This window comes from Ranitomeya imitator, chromosome 7 (genome assembly GCF_032444005.1).
Source record: "Ranitomeya imitator isolate aRanImi1 chromosome 7, aRanImi1.pri, whole genome shotgun sequence".
Lineage (NCBI taxonomy): Eukaryota > Metazoa > Chordata > Amphibia > Anura > Dendrobatidae > Ranitomeya > Ranitomeya imitator.
This window is the reverse complement of record NC_091288.1, coordinates 17,506,492-17,523,216: the sequence shown is the minus strand read 5'-3', so window position 1 is coordinate 17,523,216 and position 16,725 is coordinate 17,506,492. Positions and strand designations below refer to the sequence as shown.

The following is a 16,725-nucleotide window of genomic DNA, read 5'->3' as shown; positions in this document are numbered from 1 at the left end:
TTCTGGGAGAAGCGAAGTCTCCCTAAGCTAGAAGATCGTTGGGTACAGCCGGGACCAGCTGCTTCGAAAGCATCACCAAACCAGGGATTCAAGCTTCAGGAGGCTAATTTGCATATTCCAGGTGCCTTCTGGGAGAAGCGAAGTCTCCCTAAGCTAGAAGATCGTTGGGTACAGCCGGGACCAGCTGCTTCGAAAGCATCACCAAACCAGGGATTCAAGCTTCAGGAGGCTAATTTGCATATTCCAGGTGCCTTCTGGGAGAAGCGAAGTCTCCCTAAGCTAGAAGATCGTTGGGTACAGCCGGGACCAGCTGCTTCGAAAGCATCACCAAACCAGGGATTCAAGCTTCAGGAGGCTAATTTGCATATTCCAGGTGCCTTCTGGGAGAAGCGAAGTCTCCCTAAGCTAGAAGATCGTTGGGTACAGCCGGGACCAGCTGCTTCGAAAGCATCACCAAACCAGGGATTCAAGCTTCAGGAGGCTAATTTGCATATTCCAGGTGCCTTCTGGGAGAAGCGAAGTCTCCCTAAGCTAGAAGATCGTTGGGTACAGCCGGGACCAGCTGCTTCGAAAGCATCACCAAACCAGGGATTCAAGCTTCAGGAGGCTAATTTGCATATTCCAGGTGCCTTCTGGGAGAAGCGAAGTCTCCCTAAGCTAGAAGATCGTTGGGTACAGCCGGGACCAGCTGCTTCGAAAGCATCACCAAACCAGGGATTCAAGCTTCAGGAGGCTAATTTGCATATTCCAGGTGCCTTCTGGGAGAAGCGAAGTCTCCCTAAGCTAGAAGATCGTTGGGTACAGCCGGGACCAGCTGCTTCGAAAGCATCACCAAACCAGGGATTCAAGCTTCAGGAGGCTAATTTGCATATTCCAGGTGCCTTCTGGGAGAAGCGAAGTCTCCCTAAGCTAGAAGATCGTTGGGTACAGCCGGGACCAGCTGCTTCGAAAGCATCACCAAACCAGGGATTCAAGCTTCAGGAGGCTAATTTGCATATTCCAGGTGCCTTCTGGGAGAAGCGAAGTCTCCCTAAGCTAGAAGATCGTTGGGTACAGCCGGGACCAGCTGCTTCGAAAGCATCACCAAACCAGGGATTCAAGCTTCAGGAGGCTAATTTGCATATTCCAGGTGCCTTCTGGGAGAAGCGAAGTCTCCCTAAGCTAGAAGATCGTTGGGTACAGCCGGGACCAGCTGCTTCGAAAGCATCACCAAACCAGGGATTCAAGCTTCAGGAGGCTAATTTGCATATTCCAGGTGCCTTCTGGGAGAAGCGAAGTCTCCCTAAGCTAGAAGATCGTTGGGTACAGCCGGGACCAGCTGCTTCGAAAGCATCACCAAACCAGGGATTCAAGCTTCAGGAGGCTAATTTGCATATTCCAGGTGCCTTCTGGGAGAAGCGAAGTCTCCCTAAGCTAGAAGATCGTTGGGTACAGCCGGGACCAGCTGCTTCGAAAGCATCACCAAACCAGGGATTCAAGCTTCAGGAGGCTAATTTGCATATTCCAGGTGCCTTCTGGGAGAAGCGAAGTCTCCCTAAGCTAGAAGATCGTTGGGTACAGCCGGGACCAGCTGCTTCGAAAGCATCACCAAACCAGGGATTCAAGCTTCAGGAGGCTAATTTGCATATTCCAGGTGCCTTCTGGGAGAAGCGAAGTCTCCCTAAGCTAGAAGATCGTTGGGTACAGCCGGGACCAGCTGCTTCGAAAGCATCACCAAACCAGGGATTCAAGCTTCAGGAGGCTAATTTGCATATTCCAGGTGCCTTCTGGGAGAAGCGAAGTCTCCCTAAGCTAGAAGATCGTTGGGTACAGCCGGGACCAGCTGCTTCGAAAGCATCACCAAACCAGGGATTCAAGCTTCAGGAGGCTAATTTGCATATTCCAGGTGCCTTCTGGGAGAAGCGAAGTCTCCCTAAGCTAGAAGATCGTTGGGTACAGCCGGGACCAGCTGCTTCGAAAGCATCACCAAACCAGGGATTCAAGCTTCAGGAGGCTAATTTGCATATTCCAGGTGCCTTCTGGGAGAAGCGAAGTCTCCCTAAGCTAGAAGATCGTTGGGTACAGCCGGGACCAGCTGCTTCGAAAGCATCACCAAACCAGGGATTCAAGCTTCAGGAGGCTAATTTGCATATTCCAGGTGCCTTCTGGGAGAAGCGAAGTCTCCCTAAGCTAGAAGATCGTTGGGTACAGCCGGGACCAGCTGCTTCGAAAGCATCACCAAACCAGGGATTCAAGCTTCAGGAGGCTAATTTGCATATTCCAGGTGCCTTCTGGGAGAAGCGAAGTCTCCCTAAGCTAGAAGATCGTTGGGTACAGCCGGGACCAGCTGCTTCGAAAGCATCACCAAACCAGGGATTCAAGCTTCAGGAGGCTAATTTGCATATTCCAGGTGCCTTCTGGGAGAAGCGAAGTCTCCCTAAGCTAGAAGATCGTTGGGTACAGCCGGGACCAGCTGCTTCGAAAGCATCACCAAACCAGGGATTCAAGCTTCAGGAGGCTAATTTGCATATTCCAGGTGCCTTCTGGGAGAAGCGAAGTCTCCCTAAGCTAGAAGATCGTTGGGTACAGCCGGGACCAGCTGCTTCGAAAGCATCACCAAACCAGGGATTCAAGCTTCAGGAGGCTAATTTGCATATTCCAGGTGCCTTCTGGGAGAAGCGAAGTCTCCCTAAGCTAGAAGATCGTTGGGTACAGCCGGGACCAGCTGCTTCGAAAGCATCACCAAACCAGGGATTCAAGCTTCAGGAGGCTAATTTGCATATTCCAGGTGCCTTCTGGGAGAAGCGAAGTCTCCCTAAGCTAGAAGATCGTTGGGTACAGCCGGGACCAGCTGCTTCGAAAGCATCACCAAACCAGGGATTCAAGCTTCAGGAGGCTAATTTGCATATTCCAGGTGCCTTCTGGGAGAAGCGAAGTCTCCCTAAGCTAGAAGATCGTTGGGTACAGCCGGGACCAGCTGCTTCGAAAGCATCACCAAACCAGGGATTCAAGCTTCAGGAGGCTAATTTGCATATTCCAGGTGCCTTCTGGGAGAAGCGAAGTCTCCCTAAGCTAGAAGATCGTTGGGTACAGCCGGGACCAGCTGCTTCGAAAGCATCACCAAACCAGGGATTCAAGCTTCAGGAGGCTAATTTGCATATTCCAGGTGCCTTCTGGGAGAAGCGAAGTCTCCCTAAGCTAGAAGATCGTTGGGTACAGCCGGGACCAGCTGCTTCGAAAGCATCACCAAACCAGGGATTCAAGCTTCAGGAGGCTAATTTGCATATTCCAGGTGCCTTCTGGGAGAAGCGAAGTCTCCCTAAGCTAGAAGATCGTTGGGTACAGCCGGGACCAGCTGCTTCGAAAGCATCACCAAACCAGGGATTCAAGCTTCAGGAGGCTAATTTGCATATTCCAGGTGCCTTCTGGGAGAAGCGAAGTCTCCCTAAGCTAGAAGATCGTTGGGTACAGCCGGGACCAGCTGCTTCGAAAGCATCACCAAACCAGGGATTCAAGCTTCAGGAGGCTAATTTGCATATTCCAGGTGCCTTCTGGGAGAAGCGAAGTCTCCCTAAGCTAGAAGATCGTTGGGTACAGCCGGGACCAGCTGCTTCGAAAGCATCACCAAACCAGGGATTCAAGCTTCAGGAGGCTAATTTGCATATTCCAGGTGCCTTCTGGGAGAAGCGAAGTCTCCCTAAGCTAGAAGATCGTTGGGTACAGCCGGGACCAGCTGCTTCGAAAGCATCACCAAACCAGGGATTCAAGCTTCAGGAGGCTAATTTGCATATTCCAGGTGCCTTCTGGGAGAAGCGAAGTCTCCCTAAGCTAGAAGATCGTTGGGTACAGCCGGGACCAGCTGCTTCGAAAGCATCACCAAACCAGGGATTCAAGCTTCAGGAGGCTAATTTGCATATTCCAGGTGCCTTCTGGGAGAAGCGAAGTCTCCCTAAGCTAGAAGATCGTTGGGTACAGCCGGGACCAGCTGCTTCGAAAGCATCACCAAACCAGGGATTCAAGCTTCAGGAGGCTAATTTGCATATTCCAGGTGCCTTCTGGGAGAAGCGAAGTCTCCCTAAGCTAGAAGATCGTTGGGTACAGCCGGGACCAGCTGCTTCGAAAGCATCACCAAACCAGGGATTCAAGCTTCAGGAGGCTAATTTGCATATTCCAGGTGCCTTCTGGGAGAAGCGAAGTCTCCCTAAGCTAGAAGATCGTTGGGTACAGCCGGGACCAGCTGCTTCGAAAGCATCACCAAACCAGGGATTCAAGCTTCAGGAGGCTAATTTGCATATTCCAGGTGCCTTCTGGGAGAAGCGAAGTCTCCCTAAGCTAGAAGATCGTTGGGTACAGCCGGGACCAGCTGCTTCGAAAGCATCACCAAACCAGGGATTCAAGCTTCAGGAGGCTAATTTGCATATTCCAGGTGCCTTCTGGGAGAAGCGAAGTCTCCCTAAGCTAGAAGATCGTTGGGTACAGCCGGGACCAGCTGCTTCGAAAGCATCACCAAACCAGGGATTCAAGCTTCAGGAGGCTAATTTGCATATTCCAGGTGCCTTCTGGGAGAAGCGAAGTCTCCCTAAGCTAGAAGATCGTTGGGTACAGCCGGGACCAGCTGCTTCGAAAGCATCACCAAACCAGGGATTCAAGCTTCAGGAGGCTAATTTGCATATTCCAGGTGCCTTCTGGGAGAAGCGAAGTCTCCCTAAGCTAGAAGATCGTTGGGTACAGCCGGGACCAGCTGCTTCGAAAGCATCACCAAACCAGGGATTCAAGCTTCAGGAGGCTAATTTGCATATTCCAGGTGCCTTCTGGGAGAAGCGAAGTCTCCCTAAGCTAGAAGATCGTTGGGTACAGCCGGGACCAGCTGCTTCGAAAGCATCACCAAACCAGGGATTCAAGCTTCAGGAGGCTAATTTGCATATTCCAGGTGCCTTCTGGGAGAAGCGAAGTCTCCCTAAGCTAGAAGATCGTTGGGTACAGCCGGGACCAGCTGCTTCGAAAGCATCACCAAACCAGGGATTCAAGCTTCAGGAGGCTAATTTGCATATTCCAGGTGCCTTCTGGGAGAAGCGAAGTCTCCCTAAGCTAGAAGATCGTTGGGTACAGCCGGGACCAGCTGCTTCGAAAGCATCACCAAACCGAATTTTTGCCTGTAGGACATTATTGCAAGAGAGCTTGGCTGAGTAGATTACACAAGAAGGAAAACACACAGCAAGTCAGCAGGATCTAGGAGCAACATGGCAGATGTGACAACCTACATGGTGAGCTGCAGCATGTGCTACATGTTCACAGATCGACCAGAAGAAGAATCCAATTTCACCTGTCAGAAGTGTAGACTAGTGGCCCTTTTAGAAGAAAAGGTGCGGGGTCTGGAAGAAAGAATAGCAACTTTGAAACTCATCAAAGAGAATGAAGACTTTCTAGACAGAACAGAAGCATCTCTACTGGTCACAGAAGGTGCAAAAAGTGTCAGAGAACCTCCAAAAGCAGATGAGTGGAAGCATGTGACCAAAAGAAGCAAGAAGACCATGGAGAAATCACCAACCACACAACTGAAGAACCGATATCAAATCTTTGTAGAGGATGAAGATGGCACACCTAAGAATGAAGCAATACCAGCAAGCAAAAAAGAAAAGGGCACACAGCAACAAGTGACAGCAAAAAGTACAGCCAAGAAGCAACGAAGAGTGGTGGTGGTGGGAGACTCACTACTGAGAGGCACCGAAGCAGCCATCTGCAGACCGGACATAACTGCAAGAGAAGTATGCTGCCTTCCAGGTGCGATGATCAAGGATGTGACCGATAGGATACCAAAGCTCTTCAGCTCCAAGGACGTCCACCCATTTCTTCTGATACATGTTGGCACCAATGACACGGCAAGGAAGGACCTACCGACAATCTGCAAGGACTTTGAAGAGTTGGGGAAGAAAGTAAAGGAACTGGATGCACAGGTAGTTTTTTCTTCTATCCTTCCAGTAGACGGGCATGGCACCAGGAGATGGAACAGGATCCTTGATGCAAACAACTGGCTAAGACGATGGTGCAGACAACAAGGATTTGGATTCCTGGACCACGGTGTGAATTACTGGTATGATGGACTCCTCGCCAGAGACGGACTACACCTCAACAAACCTGGGAAACACACATTCGCCAGAAGACTCGCTACACTCATCAGGAGGGCGTTAAACTAGAAGAAGAGGGGACGGGAAGAAAAACATTAGACTCGAACAAAGACGACCCAGGAAAACATACTCAGAAGGGAGGTAAGAACATTTCTAAAACAATCCACAGTGAGGAGATTGGAACAAAACAAAATCCTCTAAACTGCATGCTCGCAAACGCCAGAAGCCTGACAAACAAGATGGAAGAACTAGAAGCAGAAATATCTACAGGTAACTGACATAGTGGGAATAACCGAGACATGGTTAGATGAAAGCTATGACTGGGCAGTTAACTTACAGGGTTACAGTCTGTTTAGAAAGGATCGTAAAAATCGGAGAGGAGGAGGGGTTTGTCTCTATGTAAAGTCTTGTCTAAAGTCCACTTTAAGGGAGGATATTAGCGAAGGGAATGAGGATGTCGAGTCCATATGGGTTGAAATTCATGGAGGGAAAAATGGTAACAAAATTCTCATTGGGGTCTGTTACAAACCCCCAAATATAACAGAAAGCATGGAAAGTCTACTTCTAAAGCAGATAGATGAAGCTGCAACCCATAATGAGGTCCTGGTTATGGGGGACTTTAACTACCCGGATATTAACTGGGAAACAGAAACCTGTGAAACCCATAAAGGCAACAGGTTTCTGCTAATAACCAAGAAAAATTATCTTTCACAATTGGTGCAGAATCCAACCAGAGGAGCAGCACTTTTAGACCTAATACTATCTAATAGACCTGACAGAATAACAAATCTGCAGGTGGTTGGGCATTTAGGAAATAGCGACCACAATATTGTGCAGTTTCACCTGTCTTTCACTAGGGGGACTTGTCAGGGAGTCACAAAAACATTGAACTTTAGGAAGGCAAAGTTTGAACAGCTTAGAGATGCCCTTAATCTGGTAGACTGGGACAATATCCTCAAAAATGAGAATACAGATAATAAATGGGAAATGTTTAAGAACATCCTAAATAGGCAGTGTAAGCGGTTTATACCTTGTGGGAATAAAAGGACTAGAAATAGGAAAAACCCAATGTGGCTAAACAAAGAAGTAAGACAGGCAATTAACAGTAAAAAGAAAGCATTTGCACTACTAAAGCAGGATGGCACCATTGAAGCTCTAAAAAACTATAGGGAGAAAAATACTTTATCTAAAAAACTAATTAAAGCTGCCAAAAAGGAAACAGAGAAGCACATTGCTAAGGAGAGTAAAACTAATCCCAAACTGTTCTTCAACTATATCAATAGTAAAAGAATAAAAACTGAAAATGTAGGCCCCTTAAAAAATAGTGAGGAAAGAATGGTTGTAGATGACGAGGAAAAAGCTAACATATTAAACACCTTCTTCTCCACGGTATTCACGGTGGAAAATGAAATGCTAGGTGAAATCCCAAGAAACAATGAAAACCCTATATTAAGGGTCACCAATCTAACCCAAGAAGAGGTGCGAAACCGGCTAAATAAGATTAAAATAGATAAATCTCCGGGTCCGGATGGCATACACCCACGAGTACTAAGAGAACTAAGTAATGTAATAGATAAACCATTATTTCTTATTTTTAGTGACTCTATAGCGACAGGGTCTGTTCCGCAGGACTGGCGCATAGCAAATGTGGTGCCAATATTCAAAAAGGGCTCTAAAAGTGAACCTGGAAATTATAGGCCAGTAAGTCTAACCTCTATTGTTGGTAAAATATTTGAAGGGTTTCTGAGGGATGTTATTCTGGATTATCTCAATGAGAATAACTGTTTAACTCCATATCAGCATGGGTTTATGAGAAATCGCTCCTGTCAAACCAATCTAATCAGTTTTTATGAAGAGGTAAGCTATAGGCTGGACCACGGTGAGTCATTGGACGTGGTATATCTCGATTTTTCCAAAGCGTTTGATACCGTGCCGCACAAGAGGTTGGTACACAAAATGAGAATGCTTGGTCTGGGGGAAAATGTGTGTAAATGGGTTAGTAACTGGCTTAGTGATAGAAAGCAGAGGGTGGTTATAAATGGTATAGTCTCTAACTGGGTCGCTGTGACCAGTGGGGTACCACAGGGGTCAGTATTGGGACCTGTTCTCTTCAACATATTCATTAATGATCTGGTAGAAGGTTTACACAGTAAAATATCGATATTTGCAGATGATACAAAACTATGTAAAGCAGTTAATACAAGAGAAGATAGTATTCTGCTACAGATGGATCTGGATAAGTTGGAAACTTGGGCTGAAAGGTGGCAGATGAGGTTTAACAATGATAAATGTAAGGTTATACACATGGGAAGAGGGAATCAATATCACCATTACACACTGAACGGGAAACCACTGGGTAAATCTGACAGGGAGAAGGACTTGGGGATCCTAGTTAATGATAAACTTACCTGGAGCAGCCAGTGCCAGGCAGCAGCTGCCAAGGCAAACAGGATCATGGGGTGCATTAAAAGAGGTCTGGATACACATGATGAGAGCATTATACTGCCTCTGTACAAATCCCTAGTTAGACCGCACATGGAGTACTGTGTCCAGTTTTGGGCACCGGTGCTCAGGAAGGATATAATGGAACTAGAGAGAGTACAAAGGAGGGCAACAAAATTAATAAAGGGGATGGGAGAACTACAATACCCAGATAGATTAGCGAAATTAGGATTATTTAGTCTAGAAAAAAGACGACTGAGGGGCGATCTAATAACCATGTATAAGTATATAAGGGGACAATACAAATATCTCGCTGAGGATCTGTTTATACCAAGGAAGGTGACGGGCACAAGGGGGCATTCTTTGCGTCTGGAGGAGAGAAGGTTTTTCCACCAACATAGAAGAGGATTCTTTACTGTTAGGGCAGTGAGAATCTGGAATTGCTTGCCTGAGGAGGTGGTGATGGCGAACTCAGTCGAGGGGTTCAAGAGAGGCCTGGATGTCTTCCTGGAGCAGAACAATATTGTATCATACAATTATTAGGTTCTGTAGAAGGACGTAGATCTGGGTATTTATTATGATGGAATATAGGCTGAACTGGATGGACAAATGTCTTTTTTCGGCCTTACTAACTATGTTACTATGTGCTTTACCACAAAGCTCTATCTTGGGCTCATCTATCTACAAGAAGGATTTTGGTTTACTGAAACTGCAGTCTAGCGTTTTTATAGCTCTGTGTCAGAAGTTGGGTCCTCCTGGGTCTCCTGCCATTGTGCTTAATTTAATTCAATTGTTGACGGATAGCTCGCGCTGATGCACCCTGAGCCTCCATCCAGACTACGAAGCGTTGCAACTTTTCATTAATTTTTCTCTGCCATCCACATCCAGTGAGATTACAGTTCCATGGGTTGTAAACGTATTGATTATGATGCACATCAAGGACAGAGGAACATCAAGATCCCTGGAGATGGACTTGTAACTTTGAAATTGTTGATATCGTTCAACAATTTTGATTCTCAAGTCTTCATACAGTGCTCTTCTCCTCTTTCTGTTCTCCAAGCTTAGCGTGGCACACACAGACACACGATGCAAAGACGGAGTCTCCCCCTATTTTCTGGTTTCAGGTGTGATTTTCATATCGCCCACACCTGTTACTTGCCACAGGCGAGATTGAATGAGCATCACATGCATGAAACAAAGTTGTTTAGCCACAATTTTGGGAAGGTGCCAACAATTTTGTCCAGTCAATTCTTTTGAGTTTTGTGTGAAATTATGTCCAATTTTCCTTTTTTTTCTCTCATTTTTTTTGTATTGTTACAATACACACAAATGAAATAAACACGTGTATAACAAAACATGTAATTTCAATAATTTCCTAGGAGAAATACAATTTCAAGGGCTTCTGCACTTTCGGCCATGTCTGTAATTCCTAAGTTTTCATCCTTATAGTGTGGATCTTATACAGACCTGTATAACTCAAAGCTGCCGACCAGCAGGTAAGATCAGTCACGTACAACTAAAATAATTCAATGTGTGATGGCGGCTAGCAGGCTTATTAATTTGGCTAGTATTAGTACTCACCAGCCGGTATTTCCGAGAGCAATAGACACGGAGCTGAGGAGCAGATTGCACTTGGATTCACTGATAACGGCATCATTAGCAGCTGGAGAAATGACTACAAACTCACGCAGCCCGTACCTGGAAAAGATGCATAATACTAATTAACGACAGGATCCGTGTCATTCTTATGCCTCGGAGGCAGCTCCGCGGCATCAGGGCTCATTAATCATACTGGCCCAGTTTTTTCTCTCTCTCCAGTAAAATGTCGAGTGATTAGATCATTACAGCATTGGATTTCATGAATAGTGATTTTTTTTTTCTCTCCCTGTTTCCCTGCGCTGGTTTGTGATCTCATGCGGAAATTATCGGCTTTTGACAATCACATACATGTTATACGCATCACCTGTACCACTTACAATGGTAATAATGGCGGAAGCGTTATGTAAAAAGATCAATGAGTTGTCATAAAGCGTCCCAGCGGCTGCTGATAATCCCGGCCATTAAAGTGGACAGAAGAAATAAAAATTATATTAACACTGCCCCCTACAGGCCAGTGGAGCGTTCAGCACCCGGCTCTGCAGATTAGGGCTCCACAGTAACATTGGGTCACCCCTAATGTGCATTAAAATTGTGGCATCGACTCAACCTCAACATTTTCCTTTGAAGAGACAACCCTGCAGGTGACCGTGTCAGAATAGTTATTTGGGCGACTTGCGGGTGACTGAATTTCAATGTAGAGACCGCATTCAACACCAATATATTTCACAGCAAGGCCAATGCAAGGAAAAGGGATGACGGGGTTAGGCAAAGATAAAAAAAACATTTGTTGAAACTTGCAATATAAAAAAGTTGGGTTTTGTTTGCTAACTCAAACACTTTTTTGCTGACCCCAACATTTGTACTGAAGCATCTAATCAGCGTGTGCAAACCTCATTGTGAAGGGAGGAGGATAAGCATTGTGACAACACCTCTATATACAGGAGGTAACACAGGATCCATCATTCACTATAGGTGATGTCACAGCTCACCTCCTCCTCCTATACAATGACTGATAACACCTCTATATACAGTAGATAACACAGGATCCACCATTCACAATAGGTGATGTCACAGCTCACCTCCTCCTGTACAATGACTGATAACACCTCTATATACAGTAGATAACACAGGATCCACCATTCACAATAGGTGATGTCACAGCTCACCTCCTCCTGTACAATGACTGATAACACCTCTATATACAGGAGGTAACACAGGATCCATCATTCACTATAGGTGATATCAGTCATTGTACAGGAGGAGGAGGTGAACTGTGATATCACCTATTGTGAATGGTGGATCCTGTGTTATCTACTGTATATAGAGGTGTTATCAGTCATTGTACAGGAGGAAGTGAGCTGTGACATCACCTATTGTGAATGGTGGATCCTGTGTTATCTACTGTATATAGAGGTGTTATCAGACATTGAACATGAGGTGGAGGGGGTGAGCTGTGACATCTATTGTGAATGGTGGATCCTGTGTCATCTACTGTATATAGAGGTGTTATCAGACATTGCACAGGAGGAGGAGGTGAGCTGTGACATCACCTATTGTGAATGGTGGATCCTGTGTTATCTACTGTATATAGAGGTGTTATCAGTCATTATACAGGAGGAGGAGGTGAGCTGTGATATCTCCTATTGTGAATGGTGGATCCTGTGTTATCTACTGTATATAGAGGTGTTATCAGTCATTGTACAGGAGGAGGAGGTGAGCTGTGACATCATCTATTGTGAATGGTGGATCCTGTGTTATCTACTGTATATAGAGGTGTTATCAGTCATTGTACAGGAGGAGGAGGTGAGCTGTGATATCATCTATTGTGAATGGTGGATTCTGTGTTATCTACTGTATATAGAGGTGTTATCAGTCATTATACAGGAGGAGGAGGTGAGCTGTGATATCTCCTATTGTGAATGGTGGATCATGTGTTATCTACTGTATATAGAGGTGTTATCAGTCATTGTACAGGAGGAGGTGAGCTGTGACATCATCTATTGTGAATGGTGGATCCTGTGTTATCTACTGTATATAGAGGTGTTATCAGTCATTGTACAGGAGGAGGAGGTGAGCTGTGATATCACCCATTATGAATGGTGGATTCTGTGTTATCTACTGTATATAGAGGTGTTATCAGTCATTGTACAGGAGGAGGTGAGCTGTGACATCACCTACTGTGAATGGTGGATCCTGTGTTATCTACTGTATATAGAGGTGTTACCAGTCATTGTACAGGAGGAAGAGGTGAGCTGTGACATAATTGTGAATGGTGGATCCTGTGTTATCTACTGTATATAGAGGTGTTATCAGTCCTTGTACAGGAGGAAGAGGTGAGCTGTGACATCACCTATTGTGAATGGTGGATCCTGTGTTATCTACTGTATATAGAGGTGTTATCAGTCATTGTACAGGAGGAGGTGAGCTGTGACAACACCTATTGTGAATGGTGGATCCTGTGTTATCTACTGTATATAGAGGTGTTATCAGTCATTGTACAGGAGGAGGTTGTGAGCTGTGACATCACCTACTGTGAATGGTGGATCCTGTGTTATCGCTGTATATAGAAATGGCAAGATTAGTAATTGTGTATTTTAATAAAAAATCTTTGGTATGAAAAAAAAAGTCCCAAATTTGTAAAAAAAAAAAAAAAATTAATATAACACAAAAACCGAAGTAAATAGATCATTTTCTGATGATACATTCCGTTTAAGGCTCCCGCAATCTGGCAAGAGCAGGTCGGGTGCCCACTGATCAGTTTATAGACTCTTTGAAGAGTGAATGCCCCTAGAGGTGTTTTATGACCTTGTGGAGGAATATTACAGTATGTTAAAAAATAAATAAATTACCCATATATTAGTAAAAGTAATAATTTATGTATATGTGGATGCTACATTTACTCAAGACTATACATATACTAATATTCTAATGCTAGTGTATATTCTTATGTGAATTTGCAAATACATTTATATAAGAACTATAACTCTTTTTCTTCTTTATTTTACATTTAGTGCACTTTTAAAACTAAAATAAAGTATAAGAAAAAGTATAATTATATTTTTAAAATATCCCGAAAGGAAATAAAAGAGGAAATATTTTCTTGGTGACGCAATAAATAAAACGTTAAGGAAATAGAAACACCATAGTCCCCGTTCATCAAACAGTATGAGTCAGAATTCTGAAGAAAAACTGATTGAAACCTTGAAAAAAAAATGTATGCAACTCAAAAGTTTAGTGAAACTTTAGTGCCATTTTTACGCCAGTCCTGGCCAATTACGCCAACTTTTTGGACAAGTGGGCAGAACTTGGTGTGACAAAATCATTATAATTTAGTCCACACAAAATATGCCAGCCCCTGTCTCTACTAGATTTTTGGGGGGATGCACCAAATTCTTTAGTAGGCAAATGCTTAATAAATTTGGTGCATCTTGCTCCGGCGCTATTTTCTTCAAGACGGGCGTGCAACACACACGTCTAGATTAATTTTGGCCCGTGTGTGCAAAAAGTCTCTTAGAACCAACACATTCTGGACGTTAAGGAGTTAATTCGCTGGTCCCACTATGCCGGGCTGGTCCCAATCTTCATGGCTGATCCAGTTGTGCCCTCTGTCACCTCATATTGCCCCGGAGTTGTGTATACTGCATACATTAGTCCCGGATCCCATGTGTCTCGCGCCACAATCTGCAAGGAGCAGAGTAAGAGGTGGCAGCACATGGCACAAGGTGCTCAGCCGGCCCGTGCCACAATGCAAAGCACATTAGTTGCGGCATTGAGGGGTGCAGATGGCGGGTCTATCTGAAAATGCAAAGAAGCAAAGGAAAAAAGGACACTTTTCCTATTCCGGCTGCAGAGTAACGAGGAGACGAGCCAACGACTGTCAAGTGCAGCATTAATGAGACGTAATTTGCCAAATGACCTGATGCAGAACCTGCGCTCCTGTCCAGACTCATTATAGCGCACTGCTGCAGGCGCTGGTAACCGATCGCCTCGGGTAGTATTGCACTTAGGATCAGGGTGAGATGTCAGGATGTTCCTTTTAGGAATAGACACCAGGCATATGGAACAATTTCACTGACTCCTCTCTGTAGGATTCGGCGAGGACGCCAGGTTCGTGGAGTAAAATCAGAATGTTGCCGCGCAGTTTAACTACTCACCGCTGGAACCAGTAACTGAGGCTGGTAAAGGACGAGCTTTGGGGTCCGACGACTGCATCCCCCAACACTCCCGAGTTAGATGGGAGCCCACTGCTGTGTCTTCTTCAGCCCTCTTCCCTGCCCAGAATGCACGCGCCCCCTATAAGGATGTTGGGGGGGTCTCAGAGGCCGGATGCCTACAGACCACAAATAAATGGCCTATGTTAGCGATATGTAATCACTTAATCAGGGAGAGCGCACTGAATAGTTTTATTACTAACAGGTATAGACACCTTGGAGGGCAATATTTTTTTTCCCGGCGATCACTGGGCTGTCAAGGTCTCATGATGCGCTCCAAGTAGAGAGGGAGAGGCGAAGAAGCAGTGTTGGCCAAAATCCAAGACGGTGTGGTCACTGCTGGCGGGTGGAGGAAGAGAGATGTGACCGGAGATGTGGCTGCAGGGGTGGAGCAGTTTGCCCACAGGCCTCCATCCTTTAGTATCCCGCTCCAGAGGTCAGAGTCTGCCACACAGGGTAAGAGAGGAACACATGGTGAAGGGTCCCGATTTATGGAATTGGAGGGGGAGGAGATGGAGACCCCTGAGCGAGGAGTAACCCCTCATGGGCATAATGGATCCACTCGAGCTCCTAAAAAATTGTATCCTTGAAGAGATTTCTCAGGGGTCCCCCCTTCCCTGCAAGATGTCCTCAATGCAGTTAATAAATGGAACCTTACTCTGATGGGACAAGTCAGACATATACAGGAATCTGTTCCTATAATACGTCCTGAAGTGAAGAAAGGGGAAGAACACACCACACGACTTGAAAGCAGAGTTAATGAGTTGGAGGATGCTCTCCCGCCAGTCCGCAGAGACATACAGAGTCTCACACCAATCCGCAGAGATATACAGTCTCCCGCCAGTCCGTAGAGATATACAGAGTCTCCTGCCAGCCCGCAGAGATATGCAGAGTCTCCTGCCAGTCTGCAGAGATATACAGAGTCTCCTGCCAGTCTGCAGAGATATACAGAGTCTCCTGCCAGTCTGCAGAGATATACAGAGTCTCCTGCCAGTCCGCAGAGATATAGAGTCTCCTGCAAGTCCGCAGAGATATACAGAGTCTCCTGCAAGTCCGCAGAGATATACAGAGTCTCCTGCCAGCCCGCAGAGATATACAGAGTCTCCTTCCAGTCCGCAGAGATATACAGAGTCTCCGACCAATCTGCAGAGACATACAGTCTCCTGCCAGTCCGCAGTGATATACAGAGTCTCCTGCCAGCCCGCAGAGATATACAGAGTCTCCTGCCAGTCCGCAGAGATATACAGAGTCTCCCGCCAATCCGCAGAGACATACAGTCTCCTGCCAGTCTGCAGAGATATGCAGAGTCTCCTGCCAGTCTGCAGAGATATACAGAGTCTCCTGCCAGTCTGCAGAGATATACAGTCTCCTGCCAGTCCGCAGAGATATACAGAGTCTCCCTCCAATCCGCAGAGACATACAGTCTCCTGCCAGTCTGCAGAGATATGCAGAGTCTCCTGCCAGTCTGCAGAGATATACAGAGTCTCCTGCCAGTCCGCAGAGATATACAGAGTCTCCTGCCAGTCCGCAGAGATATACAGAGTCTCCTGCCAGTCCACAGAGATATACAGAGTCTCCTGCCAGTCCGCAGAGATATACAGAGTCTCCTGCCAGTCCGCAGAGATATGCAGAGTCTCCTGCCAGTCCGCAGAGATATACAGAGTCTCCTGCCAGCCGCAGAGATAAACGGAGTCTCCTGCTAGTCCGCAGAGATATACAGAGTCTCCTGCCAGTCCGCAGAGATATACAGAGTCTCCTGCCGGTCCGAAGAGATATACAGAGTCTCCTGCCAGTTCGCAGAGATATACAGAGTCTCCTGCCAGTCCGCAGAGATATACGGAATCTCCTGCTAGTCCGCAGAGATATATAGAGTCTCCTCGACAGGCCACAGAGATAAACATAAGCTGATGAACTGGAAAATCATCAGAGACACAATAATATTAGACTGGTGGGGTCCCTTAAAAAGCTGAGGGGAACGACCCAGATGACTTCTTTGAAAAACATCTACTGGATATCTTTGCCAAAGATACCCTGACTCCTTTTTTTTTTTGGAGAGAGCTCACAGGGGTCTCCATGACCTGGGGGTAGATGGAGACGGGGAAGGGAGGGGTGGAATGCTTCTGAATAAAAATTTGGATACTTATAGAATCCTAGAATGTTAGAGTTGGAAGGGACCTCCAGGGTCATCGTGTCCAACCCCCTGCTCAATGCAGGAGTCACTAAACCATCTCAGACAGATGTCTGTCCAGCCTCTGAAGACTTCCACTGATGGAGAACTCACCGCCTCTCGGGGCCGCCTGTTTCACTCATTAATTTCCCTCACTGTCAAGAAGTTTTTCCTAATATCTAATCTGTATCTTCTCCCTTTT

The 16,725-nt window shown here is 46.0% G+C and overlaps 1 protein-coding gene across 1 annotated transcript in view; it reads right to left on the bottom strand.

Annotated features, from left to right (window-relative positions):
* The window catches only part of RAB3GAP1 (RAB3 GTPase activating protein catalytic subunit 1), a 126,296-nt gene that overhangs the window by 88,328 nt on the left and 21,243 nt on the right, over positions 1 to 16,725 (bottom strand). The window contains exon 6 of the mRNA XM_069732849.1: positions 10,128 to 10,244. Coding sequence (XP_069588950.1) covers positions 10,128 to 10,244 — 117 coding nt within the window. The remainder of the gene's footprint in view (positions 1 to 10,127; positions 10,245 to 16,725) is intronic.